General features: G+C 36.5%; 1 protein-coding gene across 37 annotated transcripts in view; it reads left to right on the top strand.

Annotated features, from left to right (window-relative positions):
- Positions 1 to 21,943, top strand: part of ctnnd2b (catenin (cadherin-associated protein), delta 2b) — a 139,670-nt gene that overhangs the window by 104,089 nt on the left and 13,638 nt on the right. For 25 of the 37 annotated variants that reach the window (XM_073917877.1, XM_073917862.1, XM_009298576.5 and 22 more), the window contains 7 exons: positions 45 to 177; positions 2,966 to 3,179; positions 9,836 to 10,019; positions 15,672 to 15,789; positions 18,069 to 18,254; positions 20,812 to 21,006; positions 21,440 to 21,590. In XM_073917877.1, the coding sequence (XP_073773978.1) occupies positions 45 to 177; positions 2,966 to 3,179; positions 9,836 to 10,019; positions 15,672 to 15,789; positions 18,069 to 18,254; positions 20,812 to 21,006; positions 21,440 to 21,590 (1,181 nt within the window). The remainder of the gene's footprint in view (positions 1 to 44; positions 178 to 2,965; positions 3,180 to 9,835; positions 10,020 to 15,671; positions 15,790 to 18,068; positions 18,255 to 20,811; positions 21,007 to 21,439; positions 21,591 to 21,943) is intronic. The other 12 variants (XM_073917808.1, XM_073917772.1, XM_073917874.1 and 9 more) reach the window with 1 other exon arrangement.

Below are 21,943 nucleotides of genomic sequence, written 5' to 3'. Positions count from 1 at the left end.
AAGCTTCTCTGTGTTCACTTATGCATGTTTATGTGCCTCTTCAGGGAATTTGGCTGGAGGGATCCGGAGCTGCCGGAGGTCATCCAAATGCTGCAGCACCAGTTTCCATCGGTACAGTCCAATGCTGCCGCTTACCTCCAGCACTTGTGCTTTGGAGACAACAAGATCAAATCAGAGGTGACTCCTGCATACCAACAACAAAGCTGTTCTGTAAAGTCTATCTACTTATATGTGCTTGCAGTAAGGATCGTGGTTTTATTTAAATTTCCATGCTGTCTCAGATGCTTGTCAGTGCTGGAATGGTAGCTCAGTGGTTTCTTGATCTGTCTGTTTGTATGTATTTTGAGGAAAGACACAAATAGTTTTAAAAGAAGAACAAAGACAGTCTTCATACACACAATTAATCATCTAATAATTATTATATTATGTATCTTTATTACGCTTGGCCTTGCTTAAGCCTACATTCTCGCTGCCATGGCTTTTGTGTTTTGTTATGCACACATCCTCTGTTGTTTATGCCCTCGGAATATTTCTAATATTTGCTTTCTTGACAAAAGACTTGGTTTTGACAACATTTTATGATCAATTTTTGAATCCATTGAGTACAAACAATGATTGTATTTTGTTAAAAAGCTAATGACTATACAGCTTACACATACAGTTGAAGTCAGAATTATTAGTCCCCCTGTTTATTTTTCCCCAATTTCTGTTTAGAAGAGTTTTTCAACACATTTCTAAACAAAATAGTTTTAATAACTCATTTCTAATAGCTGATTTGTGTTACCTTTGCCATAATGACAGTACATAATATTTGACTAGATATTTTCAAGACACTTCTATACAGCTTAAAGTAACATTTAAAGGCTTAACTAGGTTAATTTAGTTAATGAGGCAGGATAAGATAATTAGGCAAGTTATTGTATAATGATGGTTTGATCGAAAAAAATACAACTTAAAGGGGCAAATAATTTTTACCTTACAATGTTTTTAAAAATATTAAAAACCTCTTTTATTCTTGCCAAAATAAAACAAATAAGACTTTCTCTAGAAGATAAAATATTATCAGACAAACTGTGAAAATGTCCTTGCTCTGTTAAACATAAATTGTGTAATATATATAAAAAAATAAAATAAAAATCAAATGCTTTAATAATTCTGACTTCATCTGTATATACACACACCCTCATGTACTATTTGCAGTGGTGGCCAAAAGATTACACATAACAGATTTTTAAAAAATGTGACATTTTTTGGCTACATAACAGGATTTAATTTCATAATGTTCAAAGAAACAGGGATGGTTGAACTGTTAAATTCTCTTTTAACTTTAATATTTGGTATGTCTAACTTGTTTCTGTATGGAAATCAAGTCAAGTCATTGTCTGTAGTGCATTTTACAGGGCAGATTGTGTCAAAGACGCTTTACATAGATCCAGGTAGGCAATTAATTTTTCCAAGGGGCCACATCAGACTCTGGGGTAGTTTTAGAGGGCCAAACCAATATATATATATATATATATATATATATATATATACATTCTGTGATACTATTCAGTAAACATTCATAAAAACTCTAAACTTAAAAAAAATAAAATAAAATAAAAATAAAAACATTTACACCTAAAGTATTTTAAAGACCAGCATCACAATATCAACTTCATATAAATGCCACAGGGTTGTTTGTTTTATTGCTTCACCTTAGTAAATTTTTATTTATTTATATATATATATATATATATATATATATATATATATATATATATATATATATATATATATATATATATATATATATATATATATATATATATATATATATATATTTAAATATTTATTTATTTTTATTCATTCATTCATTCATTCATTTTTTTTTATTTTTATATATGCTCAGTAAGAGAATTTTTGCCTGTGTTGGGTTGAACAAGTGCACTGAAGTCAGCTTGAATGTGAGGTGAATATATGATGTAATGATCATCACTGGGACAGGATCTGTATCTGGGTTTGTTAAATCGTTAATCTGAGGTACTTAGTCTACCTTTATTACTGTGTAATTCCATATAAAGTGTGAAGCTGCCTGCTTGCTTCCTGTCTTATGACTCGTTGTATGCTCGCAGCGCTCTGAAAAGTTTAGATTTTTTCAACTTGCGGTGCTTAGAAAAAGTGAGCACGACATACCAAACATGCATTCCTTCCTATTTGTGCTTTAAATTAAATTTACCGCACAAAAGAAGCTATATGTGAAAGTACCCTTTTGTTGACTCGCAATATCCGACTAGCGCATTGCAAGGCCCTGTTTACATTTAAACTTATTTTAATGAATACTTTACGTTAGCCGATTAAAAGTGGAGTGGGCTGCATGTGGCCTGTGGGTTGTAAAATCCCCTTGTCTGACATAGATGGAGAGAAATTCTAAAAATATTTATATATATTTCAGATTATGGAACATGTTCAGCAAAACAAGCAGGCAGCAGAGTAGTGGCAGAATGCTGTAAATCTAATTAAATTAAAACTGATTCACTTCAGTTTAATGCAAATGTCACTGTTCAAGGGCGAACCAATGAAGCTATACCAAGCTCATCCAACCACGTCAGAGGTGACAGTGGCAAGAAACCAAAACTCCTCCAATTGATAGAAGTGGAGCGCAAACCTTTGGGGAAACTTGACTTGATCAGTTCTCCTTTGGCCAAACTGAAAAGAAGCAAAAACTACTAACTGTTTCTTTCTGATGACTCTATTCTGTAGTTTATAGACCAATATTGTGATTTTGTAGCTATTTTATTTATTTTATGGATATTAAAAATGGCCAATTCAACAACAAAAAACTGTAACCTCTTAAATCTGCCAATAGTTCTAATAATTTTGGCCATCGCTGTATGTATGTGTGTGTAAGTATTTACATGCTTGAATGATAGGGTACAAAAAAGGTCTATGGTGTCTTTAATATGTGTGTGGCTCTGTGTATCAGATACGGAGGCAGGGTGGCATCCAGCTGCTGGTGGACTTGCTGGATCACCGTATGACCGACGTGCACAGGAGTGCCTGCGGTGCACTCAGAAACCTGGTTTATGGCAAGGCCAACGATGACAACAAGATTGCCTTGAAGAACTGCGGCGGCATCCCTGCACTCGTGCGACTCCTGCGCAAGACAACAGACGTGGAGATCAGAGAGCTGCTCACAGGTACTCACAGAAATAAGCACTTTTGTTTCTTCTCCTTTGTTCTCTGACATGAAATGATTCTGACAAGAAGTAATTTGTTTGTCCACACTGCAAGATAAAATGCTGCTAGACTTTAGGGACCTGGGATACTCTTACTCTGACTCAGCTGTTTGTTATCATAATAAGTCACACATTCATGGAAACAAAACACAGAAGTACATTAAAACTAAATGAACTACATCTAAATTCAAATTGAGGAAAATTATATGTTTTTTAATTACTTGAAGTAATTAATTACTATTTTTAATTACTTGGGCAGTGTTTCCCAACCCCGTTCCTGGAGGCACCAACATTTCATAATTTAGATGTCTCCCTTTTCTGCCCTGTTAACTTCAGGTTTTGGAGTCTCGTCTTATGTTCTGATGAGTTGATTTAGGTGTGTTTGATTAGGAAGAGGTTGCAAATCTGTTCTGTTGGTGTGCCTTCAGGAACAGGGTTAGGAAACACTGACTGGCAAGTTTTTTTGTGAAAAATTGGCCTAACAAATTCATAATAAAAGCTAAGGCAACTGCAACAATTTAACACTAAATAACTAACAGTTACAGTCTTCATAACAGCAAAGTAGTCAGTATTCTTGCTATGCTACAAATCAGATTCAAATGTCAGCATTTTTTATTATAGTTTTTTTTCTGAAATATGACAATACTTGCATTCTTTCGCAATTATGACACCTGTGATTTATTGCATGTCTCAGGGTGGAGTACATAATGCATTTCACTATAATATAACACTTTAAATACCGGTGTTAGCATTAACACTGTATCATATATTTTAAGTCAGTCTATCATGCTATAACTGCTGCATATGCACTTTTTCATAAAAGGTATGATTGATAAATATGACTTTGAAGCCATTTAAAGTGCAGTGACTGATATCCATTATTCCATTAACACATGAAACTTGTAAACTGATCATGTCTAAATTTATTGCCATCGTCAGTAGTGCTGTTGTTCCATCTCTCTGCATTTTTCTGATTGTGATTGTTTTTAAAAATTTAAGAGAGTTTGGGCACAAAAAAGTATAATGTTTGGAGGTGTACCACAGATTAATTTTATTTCATTATTTATACAATTAATTAATACATTTTTTACTTAAATATTTTGTCTTGTTACCAGTTCAAATATCTACATTTCAAGGAGAAAGTAAGACAATTTGAATTAATTATCCTATTGGCAGATAATTGAGCTTGTTTTAAGGAAAAACTCATAGGGCTCTGTTTTAACTATCTAGGCACAAAGTCTAAAGTGCATTGTGTAAACGCATTAGGGCGTGTCCGAATCCACTTTTGCTATTTTAAAGACGGAAAAATATGCTTTGCGCCCTGGAGCATGGTCTAACAGGGTATTGCTTATTCTCTTAATGAGTTAGGGGTGTGTTTTGAGCATAACGTGCATTTAACCAATCAGAGTCTCATTTCCCATCCCCTTGAAGAGTCAATTGCGTCATGCCATGGCAAATTTGCTATCTATATGGCGGACTTTGTAGGAGGAAAAACTGAACACTTCACTAGCAAGAAAACTAGTGAAGTCTGCAGCGCAAGGTTAAAGAGTGTGCCTCTTCCGTTAGGCCTCTTTACGTTCTCTATCTCTTTACATTTACCCTTTACTCCTTTACTTTTGTGGATAAGGAAACGGTGTTGTTTGCACTCCACTAAAGACATCCATTAACCTACATATTTAATTTCGCTTGTTAAGCACAAAGATTTGTTTCAAAACTGTTTCTTATTTCAGTTCTACCAGAAAGACTGTAGGAGGCAGATAAACGTTTGAAGATTTATTGTTAATTGTTTGCATGATTGAGAGTTCGTTACGGTCCTTTCATAAAGTTCTTTGGCGTAAGCCCCGTCTAAAGTGCAGAACTCTGGATGAGCTGGCAGATCCTGCCTGAAGATGCAGGCAGGGCGCAGCCAACCCCGATTGGAGACGAGGCCGACCTGGTGGTGGTGGTGATGGGGAGGATGGAGGGAAACTTCCGCAACGTCACCTGAATACAGTGAAACAGATTGTTTTCAGATGAGCTTATATACAAGGCTTGCTTGGTTGTTATAGGCTGACGAGATAATTATTATGAATGACGTGACACCTCAGTCTTCCTGGTAGAACTACCATTTTTAATTTCCAGCAAATATGGATATAATAAATAATACTACTAATAATAATAACATTATACAAAAGCAAATTGTCACGAATAAGCTGAAAAAGCCCCCGACATGAAGAAGGCATGAAGTTGTGATTTTTATATTTAAGTAGAAAATATTCATTTTTGTAATATTTTAATCCTTTAATTTTTTTTCAAAAGTAAAGATATTTGTGTATTGCTGTACATCCTGTGTGTATTAAGCGTTTGGACGCATAGGCGCACAACTAATTCGCTTTGTGCTGGACTTTAGACCTGCTTTCAGTTGGTCAATGACACGGTCTATTTCAGTTTTTTTAAAATAGCAACGCACCAACAATGAGCCTTAACACACTTTCTTTATAGACCAGCACACCCATGAGTCCACAAAATGGCACAAATGGATTTTCTATTTAAACAACATGGCACAAAACATGAAAATTAGGGTTGCGTTGGTCTGAAAAAAGCAACAAATCGTACAAAACATGTTTTGCGCCTTATTGCACTGGGTGTATGATAGGGCTCATAATTTTGACAGATTTTTTTTTGAAGGCGAAAACAAAACAGTATTTTTACTTGACCTACAATAGTTTTTTGATATTTTATTTATTTATTTATTTTCATTGTGATTATTAAATTTCTGTACCTGAATATTATTATACTGAGATATTCCATCCATTTGTATTTATCACAATATTTATTATAGAAAAGTAAAATATCGCAGTATCAGAATTTTCAATATCGTGCAGCCCTAGTTTACCGCTTATGAACAAAAAAATTAGTACTCCAAAAATGATTAAAAGGGGACTTTGATACATCATATACACTTTTAAAAGTCAAGCTTTCAAATTTCCAACCTTAAGAATACGACACTAGAGTCTTTCATACATTTGCAACTTCAATATTTCCAACTCCTCTTGAAAGACACCTGAATTTTATTTTGTTACACTGAAAAGGATGTTCGACCAATGAGAATCCATCATGGGCCTGATCAAAACATCCTGTCTTTTTTATGTGGTGCCTGATTTGGATGCAAATGATCTGCCCCTCTATATATGAATGCACTCTGTCCTTATTTCCACCTTTTTGCTCGTTCAGCATACAAATGCATTGTATGTGACCTTTCTGTCACTATCTAGGGCTTCTTTATAATTGGGTCCAATTTGTTAATCAGCTCTCCTAGAATCGCTCGCTTGTTACTGTAGACCCTGCTACCCATTAAATGATTTGTTAATGATCTCCTAATTGGTAAGGACTATAATAATTAAGGATAATGCCAGTGCTTGGCATAGCCTCTTTAGGGACTTGTGTATAATGAGACTTGACGCGTTGACAAAAGACAAAGGCTCTTCTAAATCTCCTATAGAAATATTCCTGTTACAAAGACGCTTTCCGAGAGATGTCTGAAAAATTGGGCGGCGATTTGCTTTTTCAGGCATTTCAGAAATGTCAGATGCTGAATTGTTGGGAGACACTTCAATAGGATGTTGCAGCTCCCTTGTGTTTCAGACTTGGTGAGCAATCTAAATGTCCATCAATTGAAAAATCACCATCATCCTGAATCCAGAGCTCAGAGAAACAGCTACAGTGTTTAAAACTGAATATAGGCAAGAGTGTTGCAGAATGGCACTTGCTTATTACAGTTTTATGTCTCTGCGCATGTTATTTACTTTAGATGACACATTTGGAAAGAACAGAGAAGCCATTTGGGCTTTCTTAAAGACAATTAGCATGCAAATATAAGTGTGGATCAGAACGGGAGAAAAAAAAGTCCTCTTATCCTATAACCCCTCGCAGACCCATTACCTGCTGATCTCTGAGACACGGCCCTGCTGTGACTGATGGAGCCACAATTTGAGCTCAGAAGTCTTCGTTCTGCAGGTGGCCGCATAAAAACAGGACATCTTTGATGTTCAACAAACAAGATTGGATAAGATAACGTGAGATAAGACTAAATTGGCTAGGACAGAGCTGTACAATGTGCTAGCAGCATAGAGGACAGGCCTACAAAAGCGCACTGCAGCGAGTTTATTTCATGCTTTTCAAATAAAATGTAATGGAAAAATTTAACAACATATATGTTGCTTACAAACCATTTTACTTTGTCTGAATGCATGGCCAGTTTAGAATGGCTGTCAATGGTGAAACATGTTTAAAAAAAAATAACAGGTTGATGCATCAACCAGCAAGGGCTAACAAAGCAATGATAACCTGTATAAGCTTGATTGAAAAACACTAGTAAGACTCCTGCGAATAATGATTCAAAAAGACTATTATTAAATAACTGTATGTTAAATAGCTTTTTAAGACCACAGTACCCCATATTAAATACTGTTTGAGCTTTCACACAGTTTATATATAAAACAGCATGTAAATATCCCGTTTTAAATATTTGGAACATTTCTTATGTGAAACTCATGTGATCACGTCTCCACATGTACACAGTTGATCATATGATATGTCCACGAGTTTTACATAAAAATAGGGTTCAGAAATGTTTCACATGTCCTCCAAATGGGGTTTTAAGCTATCATTGCAGCTCACATGTTTTTTCTGTATGCGGTTTTTCTGTATAGATAATGCTTTTTTATTTAAGCTTTAGGTCAGTGCTGATGCATCTCTCACCATATTTCTAAACAGGGCTTAACATTAACACCCGCCAAATACAGGTAGATTTTAGCTCTGGCGGGTTAGACAGACACCTCCACTATCCACTGTGGCTGGTTGGAAATCATTTTTATATTGTAGTTTTATTAAAGGCAGGGTTCGACAATAAGCTGGGTCCAATATTTGTGCAAATGTGATATTAGAATCGAGAAGCAGCACGACTAACATAACTGTGTTCGCGCGAGCAAAAGAATGGTGAATAAAGAATGAGAGCATGATCACTAGTGCTAACAGCTGATGACTTGCCCAAAGCAACCGTGCCTAGAGGAAATGCAAGGGGTGCGATTGGTTCCCTTTGAAATAGACTGGACAAAGAGGGAAGATCGAGCACCCACAGTCCTGCTGCTTTCAAGAGCTCAAGATTAAAAAAAAAATACACATTCTTTTTCTAAGCAGCAGCGGTCACTGCTTTTATTTTAATAATTCTTAGAAAAGATTATTAACAGGCCCAACATTAACCGTGTGTACGGTATGTTTCACCTGTTGTTTGCTTACAGTTATTTTTGTTAATATGGTTTCATTATAATTTTTTACAATAAAAGCTTGCTCCCCGTTTATGTGTAGTTAACTGGTGATCTTTTAGCGAGGACAGATTACTGTGCAAATTTTAGATACATGACAATAATTATTTATTAAATGTAATGTTTTTTTTAAAGAAAAGTTTTGTTAAATTAAAAAGTGCACCTATAAAGCTATATTTTCCTTGTTTTTACACATTAAAAGTTGTGGCTAAGAAATACTTATTAGGTGTGGTCAGAGATAAATTTGGTAAATCCTTAATTTTGAGCCCTGAAAAGTCGTGAAATAAAAACTGATTGCATTGTGACACAACCCATTTGCTCATGCACATTGAGCAAGCTAATACACAATACACACAAGACGTTAAATGAATGAGAAGGCATGTGGACATAACACAATTTCTAAATCAAGTAATTTAGCATGTTAAAGTCAAATTTAAGCTAAGTATATTTTCCTAACATGAAAAGTGTGGCTAGTGAAAATGGCGAGTGGCTAGTAATGTTCGAAATCTATTGGCCACAGTGGCTTGTGATCAAAAAATTCAATGTCAAGCCCTGTTTCTAAACCTGTAATATAGTTTACAATAATTATGTTATAATAAACTTCTGTTTTAATAAGTTTGGTGACATTTATTGCAATGATAAGTGTTGAAAACAGGTCAGCTATGTAATATTTTTGTAAAGGCTGTGATCCAATTCCTTTAGCATTCTTTGATGAATAGAAAGATCAGAAGAATGTCATTTATTGTTATAGTAATGTTTTACTTTAACCATTTGAACATATAAATGATTTCTAACCAAATAAAAGTGTTAATTTATTTCATTTAATTGCTACTGTAGAATAGAGGGATGCGCTTCTCTTGCAAAATGTTCAGGAATTGGAAGTCTGTGATATTTAGCAAACATGATAAGATACAATTAGCTTAGACAGTTAGCAGCAGGGAGGAGGAATGTGCGAAAGTACTTGAGAGCTGAAGCGGAGCAGTTAGGGGTCTCGTGGTGGAGATTAAATATTTATAACGTACCATTTTGGACAAATAATATGCAAAATTTAACACATTTTAGCCCACATGCCAACAGGGGCTGATGAGGACACACCAGTGAAACTTTAGAAATAATTTCATGTTTAAGGGCCAAAACCTCATGCAATATTCAAAGGCATGTTGTTAGCCTGCTGCAATCAGTGCTTTCAATTGCATATATTTTTGTGCTCAAGGTGAATCAGGAAAATTGTAGGTTGTGTATAAATATGGAGTGCATTCTTCACTGCTGGATCAGGTGCTTTTTTTGGATCATAGCTGATGTTCTTATGTTCAGGTGTGCTCTGGAACTTGTCTTCATGCGATGCTCTGAAGATGCCCATAATTCAGGATGCTCTGGCAGTGCTGACCAACACAGTCATTATTCCTCACTCGGGATGGGACACCTCGCCCCTCCAGGATGACCGCAAACTGCACCTGCATTCCTCACAGGTGCTCCGCAATGCTACCGGGTGCCTCAGGTACACATTCTAATTAATACCAGTCCAAGTTTTTATGCAGCTTCTATTGTTTTTATATTCAGGGTTCCCACAGGTCATGGAATTTTTGCAATATCATGGATTTTTAAAAGGTCTATTCCAGACATTAAAAGACAGGGAATATTTATATCTGAAAACTAGAGTGACAAAGTTTCAATTTACTAGAACTTAAATTAGATTAAATTCAATTAAATGAAATTATATTGAATTGAATTGAATTGAATTGAATTGAATTGAATTGAACTGTACTGAACTGAACCGAACTGAACTGAATTTAATTGAATTCAATTGAATATATTTTTGGTCCTAATCATGGATGATCAGGGATTTTTTGTTTATCACTTTAAATTGTAGTTTGCTTTTATTGAAATGTGTTTTCATGTTTATATATTGTTCTGTTTTGACTGTGACAGTCACTTAAGTCAAATACAGTTAACAGTATCTGGTTAACTAGGCTAACATGCCTCAATACAAATGTTAAGAGCTTTGACTTCAAAATGAGCACTCCAAAGACTGGGTGTTACAAAGTAGATGACAGAAAGCTAAATGTAAAGTAAATGTAAAACAATATTGAGCTACATATTAATTATGGAAAAGGGAGGGTAAATTATTCATTGTTGTTTTCATATTAAAGTCATGCACAATGATATTCAAGCTAAAACCATTTTAATATTGGTATTATTTTAACATATTTTATCGTTATATTAATAATATATAAGCAGAACAGAGGCCTGTTTTTTGTTCATTAGTTGTCATGCAAAGTCAGCTTTTTATTAAGTGAAAGTCAGGGAGTTTGATATTTGTTCTAATGGGAACCATGTTTGTTATTCATTTAGATCTCTAAACACTACCTGACAAAAGTCAAGTCTTTGATCCCAGTATTAAGAGCAACAAGTAATAACTTGACTTTGATCAAAGTCAGACCTTACTGTTCTAATTAAATCATTAAAAATCATGGCATGATCATATTTTATTGTGGTAAAATAAGCATAATCTAGAGGTCTTTGTCTTTCATATAAGCCACTTTTGATATCAAATGATCAACTAGAAGTCAAGTTATTATTTGTTGTTCCTAAAGCTTGGATAGGCCACAAGACTTTTGTCAGGTAGTGTAGAAGTACAGCATCACTTAAAAGATCTTTGGTTTCTCTAGAGGCTTAAAATTCACCTAGAAGCAATTCATTGTTTTATTAGGTGATTATTCAAGTAACAATTATGCAAATATTATGTTAATTCCTCATAGCTTTCGTCTTGCAGTGTGACTTGATATGATGAATTTGCGCGCCTTCAGAAATGTCACAGTATATTGGGGTCTCAGCAGGCTAAAGTACATCACTGGATAATAGCACTGTGCTTCTCTGTGTCAACTAAACACATTTGAGAATTAGCTTTGAGGCTTTTCCAGGAGCCCCTTCACTGATAACTTAAGTTAATTGATTTGAATAAATAGATTCAGTTGCATTTGATGAATTTGGCTGGTCTCAGGCTCTGAGCATTAAACCATTTCGTGATGGAGCTCGTTCTGCCACTTTAGCAGGATTATATTCTGCCCACTATTGGACGGATTCAACAATAGGATTCTGTAGATCTGGAAAAGTGTTATGCACTGTGACTGCAGACCTGGTAGCATGCCAAAATCTTCTACTTATCCAAATTTTCTTTGGACCCCAAAGCGATTACATCAGCTATTCTTTTTCTATGCTTTTATGTAGCATGGATGCATTCATTTGATCAAAAGTGACAATAGATGCCTATATTAATACACAATACTTCTATTTTAAACAAATGCTATTCCTTTGACCCTTTAGTTCATCAAAAAATGTTTTTTTTATGTTTTTCACTAAAATATTAAACTGTTATTTACAATAACAGTGATTTTGAGTATCAACCAGCATGCAAAATATATATAAATAATTTATATATATATATATATATATATATATATATATATATGTATAATATATATATAAATATATATATATTTGAAGTCAGAATTATTAGCTACCCCTTTTTATTTTTTCCCCCAATTTTTGTTTAACAGATTTTTCAACACATTTCTAATCATAATAGTTTTGAAAACTCATTTCTAGTAACTGATTTACATTACATTGCCATGATGACAGTGAATAATATTTCACTAGATATTTTTCAAGACACTTCTATACAGCTTAAAGTGACATTTAAAGGCGTTACGAGGTAAATTAGGTTAACTAGACAGGTTAAGGTAATTAGGCAAGTTATGGTTGTTCTGTCGACTATCCAAAAAAATATATAGCTTAAAGGGGCCAATAATTTTGTCCTTAAAAGGATGTTTAAAAAAAATAAAAAATAGCTTTTATTGTAGCGGAAATAAAACAAACAAGACTTTCTCCAGAAGAAAAAAATATTATCAGACATACTGTGACAATTTCCTTGCTTTGTTAAACATCATTTGAAAAAAAAAAAAATATATAAAAAATAAAAGCGGGGCTAATAATTCTGCCTTAAAATGTATATATATGGCTGGCTCGAGCCCTGGCTGGGTCAGTTGGCATATCTGTGTGGAGTTTGCATGTTTTCCGCATGTTGGTGCAGGTTTCTTCTGAGTGCTCCTGTTTCCCCACAGTCCAAAGACATGCAGTATATGCAGTATATGAATTGAATAAGTTAAAATTTGTTTCATTGTGGCAACACCTGATTAATAAAGTGGCTAAGCCGAAAAGAAAATGGGTGAAAGAATGAATAAGTATATATATATTTATAATTATTATTAGTTTTTTTTAAACCGCTGGGTCTTAAAAAGTCTTAAAATGTCTTAAATTACAAAAACCTTTATTTCCTAAAAGGACCTAAATTCACTTACATATTGTGTTGTAAGTGTTAAATCATTTTAAACAGGTCTTCTTTTTGCTTTGTCTTCCATCCAAACATCCATCCAATAACCAACAATACATCTCAATAAAACCTTATTTTTAATGTTTAAGTTTTATATTTCAAAGAGATACAGCTGTTACACATTTTTACAGCACATTCCCCAAATTAAATTCCCTAATCAGGGGAAAAACTAAAAACAATTAAACTATTCGTCACGATAATAGAGGGCCATTAGAATTCCAGTATAAGTCTAAAATTTCTTTTTTAATTGTCTTAAAATGGTCTTAAAAAGTCTTAAATTTGACTTTATGAAACCTGCAGAATCCCTGTTTTTAATTGCAATTATATTTCACACTATTGTAGTGTTTTTTATTGCATGTTGATGAACATTACATAGTGTTTGTACCTACTGTGCATAATTATTATGCAATAAAATAGGTTATAATGATTTTCCCATTTTTTAAGCATGTCTAAAAACTCTTACATTATTGTGTTATAGATTTATAACACAATAATGTACTGTAATATAACATTGTTATTGTAAGCTAAATGATTTGTGCATATTTTGCACAAATATTGTCTTGCAATTAACTAGAACAAAACATGGCCATGACGTGACTGACTTTTTGATGAGGGATTACAGCAACTCCTTGGAGTCCAAAGGTTTGGATGGGGGTTGGATTTAGCATGACAAAGGCATGGGAAAACCTCTGGCACTGTGTCAGATGTTTATGAATCTGGGTACTCCACTATGTGTGGTCTAAAAAGCCTGCTTAATTTGGTTTACTCCAGTGTGTCGTGGCTTTGTCTTCAAACTGTTAGTGCATCACGAATAAGTTGTAATCACATTTTTCACACATATTCAGGCTTCAATCATAGTGCTGTTGATATAGTGCAATCGTAATATAATATTTTCCAGTTGCTTTCTATTTTCTGCTTAGTCAATGGAAAGGTGCATTTGGATTGTATAACTAGAACTCACAGGAAACATTAAAAAGCACTTCTGGAGCTCAGAAACTTTTTTGCTTGACATTAACAACACTTTACATTTATTGTGCATACTATATGCACATACAGTGCTATACTTATTCCCTCTGCTCATCAGCGTTCAGGTCTGAAGCAGCAGGACTTGTAGAAAGTGCTGAGTCACTCTTGGATGGCTGGACTAAGCTCCCTACGCCCAGCGTGATAATTAATCCTCTTCATGGATGGCTGAGGAACTAGAAGTCTGATTGAATATTTAATGGTTGGACACAGTTGCCACACCACCTGCAGCTGCCTGAGACACACAGATCCCTTAGAAGCTTCTCAGAGAGAGAGAGAGAGAGAGAGGGGCCACAGGATGCTCTCTTTGATTTCTCACAGCCACCTTCCAATGAGATCCTGCTCAGATCAGACTTCCCGATTCAGGTCTCCTGAGGCTCCAGCTCTTGGGAATCTAGGCCTGTTGCTTTGAGGCATGGTGATGCCTCTTAAAAATGATGTGTGAAATTTTGCTATGTTAAAAAAGCCTTTTTCTTGGTTTAAAAAGCCTTTTTCTTGGCTTCTGAGGAGCATTTTTCTTAGATGCTACTCAGAAATTACACAATGGTAGTTCATTTTCTGTATGTTGGAGAAAATGTGGAAAACAAATCATTGCCGTGTTTTGTAGATCTGATTTGTTATTAAAGGCTATCGAAGAGTAATACATACCGTACTGCCCTATAATTCAATTCATGTTTATTTATATATCGCTTTTTACCATGTAGATTGTTTCAAAGCAGCTTAACATAGTTCTAGTAAAATCCAGATTTTAGAGTTGAAGTTTAGTTTAGTTTAGTTTAGTTTAGTTTAGTTTAGTTTAGTTTAGTTTAGTTTAGTTTAGTGTGGTTTAAAGTCTGTTAGGCTCAGTGTGGTTGTTCAGTGTGGTTGGTCTGTTAGGCTCGATCAATATTCTTGTGGCCAAACTTCCTGTGTGGAGCTGCAGTCTAGGCGCCAAAGGCTGGAGAAGCTTGACGTTTAACGATGATCAATGTGGGGACTCGTTTGTCACTGTGGTCTTTCAAGAATTAGTCTCATGCACTCCATTCCTCAATGACCACCACAGCATCAGCTCGGGATACAGCCTGGTCCAAGATTATGGATACCTTGGGACAGGGCTTAATTTGTGCCTGAACACAGTTTGTGCTTAATTTGCCGGAATACAATTTGGGCTAAATTTTTGCCGGATCCACCTCTGAAATCTGATCCGGCACCTCATTTTACTAATCCCCCTACTCACCGCCCTCCTTCTCCGTCCGCTGTTCACTTTCACTTTGTTCTGCGACTCCCCAACGCTCTTCACTTTTGTCCACGTCACCTCTACATCCTCAGGTAGTATGCCGGATCTGTTACCCCGATCTGTTCTGGGTCCTCCCGATTCACAAATTAAGCACTGCCTTGAGATCATCGCTTCACAGGTTGTAGTGGTTAACGGTTTTTCTCTTAATGAATCAAACTCAGACTTTCTTGTTGGTTATTTATAAATAGTCCTACCCTACTATAAACGCATGGATGGAGATCACAATAGGAATTTATAACATGACATCTGATCGAAGTGTAACTAACATTATAGAAGTGCATAAAAAAGAGAAAGAAATAGCTGACTGAGTAATAAAACAATGTGTAATGCTGAAAACCATCTGTCATTTGTTTCTTTGGTTGGTTTGGTATTGACTTAGAAGCTCAGTACTGGTGAAATGTAATCAATAGCATCCAACATACACAACGCTGAGTTCATGTGTGTTCCTGTGTTCTCTACAGGAATGTGAGCTCGGCCGGAGAAGAGGCCCGTCGCAGGATGCGGGAGTGTGAGGGTCTGACTGATGCGCTGCTCTATGTCATCCAGACAGCCCTGGGCACCAGTGAGATCGACAGCAAGGTTTGACCTTTCCCTCCTCTGCCTTTCTACAAAAGTGCGTGCATTCATTGGGAATTCTAGCAGGTTTATTTGTGCAGTTTTTGCTCCCCGACCATTCCAATACAGAAGCAGAGCACTTCGCCACTGCTAAATGTTAGATGAGAATGAAGGCAGAATGCAGAATAGTGGAAAACAATTTTGCTGAATAAATCTTTCCAGACAGTTTAGTCTCAGATGGTGTGCTCATGGACCACCCATAGTCCATTGACTTACTGTCTGATAGATATTGCGCACAAACTCTTGATTTGGGGTGTAATTCCCTAAAGCATTGTTAGACAACTATGGTCTTAAATTACTAACCTTGTTCAGTGACTGTTTCAGTGCACATTTGCAAACATATACTATGAGGGTTTTCTGAAGTTCGTGTCCTGCAGTACTTATCATGCAGTCGTTATCATGCAGTACAATCCATATTTTCCATTCCTTTTGGGTTAAAGATGAGATGCCACCGAACAGGATTTTACTGCAAACATTTTAAAAACACATGTGCATGTGCTGTAGTGTCCTTGTTTATGACATAAAAGGAAATTAAATACTGAATCAAAACTGAATCAAAATTTCCAGGGTCCAGGGAATGCAGGGGCCGCAACTCAGTATTTGCAAACACTCATTTACACACACTCATACACTACGGACAATTTATTTTATTCAATTCACCTGGAGGAAACCCACATGAACACGGGGAGAACATGCAAACTCCACACAGAAACATCAACTAGTACAGCTGGGATTTGAACCAGCGACCTTCTTGTGAGGCGACAGTGCTAACTACTGAGCCACCGTGCTGCCCCCTAATACTGTTTTGACAAAGTTAATTAATGTTTTTAGTGGTTTTAGTGGTGCATTGTGCTATTATGGTTCTGAAGTGAATTATGTTGTTATATGGGAAATGCAACTCAGATTGGCTGACTTTCTACAATTTTCAGAAAGGAGTGCACATATTTTTTTTATTTATGATCCTGTGTGCACTGTTTTTGCTCTCATATATTGTTGCTTCTCATATATGTTTTACTGACACTGGCTGTGGTGATTCCAGCGGTTAAGAATTACATAGTGTTTTTTTTACAATTTCTTACTATTATTTATTAAATACATGGACTGTTCTGAAAATGTTTGAACACAGCTGATCACAGAGAGTTGGAACAGATCTTTTACTCCCTGTTTCTTTGCAAATCCTGTTCTGTGGACATGTTTATATGCATTACTACGGAGACATGCTAATGCCTGTCAATCAATTTGGTGGGTGGGTAAAATCACACTCTTACGTCACATTGCCGTGGCCCCAAAATCACTCAGATCCTATTTTAATGTCAGGAATTAAGGAGATTTGTGTTTCTATACCTGCACACAGTTCTGTCCAAACAGCTTACAAAAGTTGATTTTGCATGATGGGTGCCCATTAAAGCACTTGAACCTTGTTTAGATCTGGTGCTATAAGATGTTTTATAGTGTTTAATGTTATGTTTTTACATTTTTGTGATACATTGTTTTAGATCAGTAATGCTGGGTCTTCAGTCCTCATTCATTACTACACTGGCCACTTAGTTAAACAATCTTGGATGGTTAATCTGGTTCAAACTGGTAGAGTTTTAGGCATAAATACAAGACACCGTATCAAAGGAGTCAGATTAGTTTTTTTTTGGCTTCTATTATTGCTTATACCACCAACAACTGTTCTGTATATCTGTGGTTGCTCTTAAGAGAGCTTTATGGTAATTACACAGATAAAGGCATGCTGTGACACACCTCTCTATACCGAGTCTACATTTTGTTTGATTTTCGAGGGGTCTCTGTTACTAGCATAATACTCTGTGAGAACAAGTTTGAATGAGAAAAAAAGCACATCACACTTTAATCCCTCTGAAAGCATTTACAAGATCAAAGTCGTCCTCTTTGTTTTTCCTGCCTCACTGCTCATCACAATAGGATTAGTTCTCCAGCTCTCCACTGGAATCCGTCCAGAGGACTAATCTAACAAGAGACTATTAAGAGTTCAGAGCACAATAATGCACAGCCTTCCCAAAGAGGACAGATTGTCTTGCAAATAGAAAAAGACATTTTGATATTTACTGTGTAAATTCGAGTCAAGTCAGACCTCTGGAAGTTGTGCTTCCAAAAGATTATACTGATTATAAAAGATTATTCCCATTTGCAGGTGCTTCTATACTTTGCACACCTCATAATATGAAATAATTTTTTTTTCTCTCCTATATTTGTGCACAAAATGCACCCTCTTCCAGACCATCGAGAACTGTGTGTGCATCCTGCGGAACCTGTCCTACAGGTTGGCGGCAGAGACGTCTCAGGGGCAGCAGATGGGATCGGAGGAACTGGATGGGGTTCTGTGCACGGATGCCAGCGGGAAGGATGCAGAGAGCTCCGGCTGCTGGGGCAAGAAGAAAAAGAAAAAGAAGAGCCACGATCAGGTGGGCCGGGGGTTTTTATCTCTGCAGCTGCTGGCAATTAGCATCACTTAGCGGCATTCGTGTGCGGGTCGCCTGCGTCGACACTCGTCCTCCTCCAGTGGATAATTACGTATTTTCCAGGCTGATTTCATTTAGTTTCTGAAAACAGATGAAGACAGGGGCATCGGCAGTGTTTGTTCTGCATTTGCATGGCATGAATAGCGAGGTAAAAGGTGACATTACTTTGCATTGTGGCTTTTAAATAAATAAATAGTGTCATCTCTTTCGGTAACAACAATGCAAATGCACATCTGGTTGTGTGGCAGTTGAACGTGTCCTGTCTCATCAATTATTCTGTATACTGAAAAACTTGTGATCTTTAGCTTCAAAGATTTGGTAATGCATGACAAAAAAGAAATGTTATTTCTATTTCCTATAGCAATACTATAATATATTAATCATTACATATACTATGGTATGATCATCAGATAGCACATTGAGCTGATTCACATTCAAGCCTGGCTTGAAACATTGACGTGTCCTGATTTCTTCTGTTCTCCCAAGCATTTCCTGGTGCGTCTATACAGTGCTTCTAAATAAAAGTGGCCAAAAATAAATAGCATCTGGCACTTTCCATGAATGGAGTACAATTTGCTGTCCCATTAAACTTTGGCACAAATCTCATGGTTTTTTTGTTGTGAAACCCCCTCCATCCTTTTTAAATTAGGATTTTGGCCTGCCACCTCTCAAATGTGTTTAGCAATTAAAAGCATAGAACAGTGTCATTTTTTATTTATTTGCAGAATTAATATTCAATTTTTTTGTTGTTGTAGAATAAAAAAATTTCCATTCAAAATATTTGGCCCACTGCATTTTTAATTACACAAAGCTGTGAGAACAAATTAAAAGGCTACTTTACAATATTTAGTTTCTCTTGATTTATTAGGTAAGGGTTTGATTAAAATGTTGATATTTATTTATTGCTAAATGAGCAATTTCACACACGTAGCAGTGTGAATTGGCTGAAATTTGGCACTAGTGTGAGGCGTGCGTTGGCACGAAATCGCAGGCCGAGTGCCTTAGTGCCCTCACAGTGATGATACACAACCATATCGCACTACTACAAGTCTGAGATTGCGTTTATAAAAAAGTTTGACGGCATAATCATGTATATAAAAAAAAATCAAACACGGAGAATCTAGAACCCTTTTGTATGGGGATTTGTATTTTGCTTACATTTTAAGATTATAAGGCTGAATGCCATGAAATGCCATCAGTCTAGAGACATTTTCCAGTATTTTTCTTGCAAATGGGAGATCACAATAATTAACCCCAAAAAAGCCAAAGCAAAGCAATCACTACCAGATTACTGTTGTGTTTGCGATATAGAAAAACGCTTAACACGTGGGCATTTCTCATTTTATTTGTGTTTACTGGACTAGTCTGGAGTAACAAAAACAGGAGACTTATTAGAAACAAATGGTCAACCAAAAATAAACTCAGAGCTATACAAAGAGTGGCCAACCCAAAATACATACATTCCTGATATCTGAGTCCCATCTCACACTCAGTACACTAAAATTATATGGTATAAATACAGCACTACAACATAAAAAGACAGAGTTTGACTTAGAATGTCACTTGCCTGTTTAATAATGATTTGATCAGCTGTAGTTTGAAATTACACTGTTTTTTTTATCTTCTAAGGCAGGGGTGTCCAAACTCGGTCCTGGAGGGCCGGTGTCCTGCATAGTTTAGCTCCAACTTCCTTCAACACATCTCCCTGGAAGTTTCTAGTATACCAAGAAAGAGCTTGATTAGCTTGTTCACGTGTATTTAATTGAGGTTAGAACTAAAATATGCAGGATACCAGCCCTCCAAGGTCCAGTTTGGACACCATTGTTCTAAGGGCTTATTATGTGGTCTCTGTCACCATCTTGTGGCGTAACGTCAACTATCTTTGCTCCGCTCAATGACAGGCTAATGGCCACCGGTGCGCTGTCTCAGAAATGATAACTATTTAAAACAAGCACTATCCTTATAAATAAACTGCATAGTTACAGTTTGAACAACTACATTCTCGACTAAAAAGCCTCAAAAGTACATTATGTTGTCCAACAGCTGCAATATTTGTCAAACTGTAGAGTGTCTTCTGCTTCTTGCTGTATGTGGGTGGAGCAATACAGAAGGGTGAAGAGGCTGGACGAGTGCTGTTATTTGCAAAATATCTCACTGCTATCAGGCGATCAGATTCAAGAACCAGACAGAACTGTTGTATAAATTTATATATTCCACATTGGTATCGTATTATCTAATAATGAAGGGAAGCATAAACAATACATTTTTGCTAAATGTATGCCTTAATTGTCCATAAATGATAAGCACTTCAGGAGTTTGCTAAATATTAGACATGCCACAAATATTGCTCACAGGGTTGTAAAACTAAACAGAAAATAATACACATAACTGATCATTTTGACACGTTATTTGTAGAGACATTCTGTCTAAGATGCCTTTCTCAACCAATTACAGATATCTTGTCTGTATGTAATGACACCTGCTCTGTCTCTGCTTTCAGTGGGATGGTGTTGGGCCTTTTCCCGACTCCAGTGACCCTCCGAAGGGACTACAGATGCTGTGGCACCCGTCCATTGTGAAACCGTACCTCACTCTGCTGTCTGAATGCTCGAACCCGGATACACTGGAGGGAGCGGCTGGGGCTCTACAGAACCTGGCAGCGGGTAGCTGGAAGGTAGGCCCCACCTTAAAGCCTGTGAGTAACCCGCACCTGAAGAGCCACAACCCACCCAGACTGGCTCTGGCACCAGCATTATGACTGATACACATACACATTCATATTTCAATATTGTCTGTCAAGGTCACAGAGTTCTGCAAACAGATAGCTTAGAGAACACAGTGAACTTCATATCGAGAACAAAGCCTCTTTTGAAAGAACAAAGCCAGTGTGTGAGAACTGACAGCTTGAAACTCACATCTTCAAATGGATACAACGTAGAAAGGGTCTCAATTCTCAGTCAGAGTCTTGAAAGTGTAGACAGCGACTCGGATATTCACATTTCACACTTCAGAATCTACTGTTATGCTCATTTTCTGCTCATATTATATGAATGAAATAATGCAACCTTGTCAACAAAATCTCGATGCATCTTGATAATCATCTTCCATCTTTTTTTCTGCGCCTCCAGTGGTCGGTCTACATCCGAGCTGCCGTTCGGAAAGAGAAAGGACTTCCCATTCTGGTGGAGCTGCTGAGAATAGACAATGACCGGGTGGTGTGTGCCGTGGCCACAGCTCTCCGAAACATGGCCCTTGATGTTAGGAACAAGGAGCTCATAGGTGGGTTCGAGACACGGAAGTGTGTTTGCCTCAAGCTAACATTTTCTCTTTGACTCCAGCTGAGCCGAATGCCGCAGAGGTACGTGTACTTTTAAATTACTTGTAAGGCAGAAAGGCTTTTCAAGATCCATTTTCTTTTTTGTGCAAGCGTGTGTATTTAGTATGTGTGTTTCAGCGAGTGGGCATCCGTGTAGCGTTTTTAGTAAGGTATTGCAGTGAGGTGAGGTGGCATTGTTTGAAAGGCTGCTCACGACACTAACAGACTATTGATCTTTTTAATAGTTTGTGTATTCTGATGCGCCCTCCTTGTCTCCATGGCAACCGCTGGCGCACTTTCAGTCTGGTCTCGGCCC

This window comes from Danio rerio, chromosome 2 (genome assembly GCF_049306965.1).
Source record: "Danio rerio strain Tuebingen ecotype United States chromosome 2, GRCz12tu, whole genome shotgun sequence".
NCBI lineage: Eukaryota > Metazoa > Chordata > Actinopteri > Cypriniformes > Danionidae > Danio > Danio rerio.
Note: the sequence above shows the minus strand (reverse complement) of the source record. Positions and strands in the feature narration are given on the sequence as shown.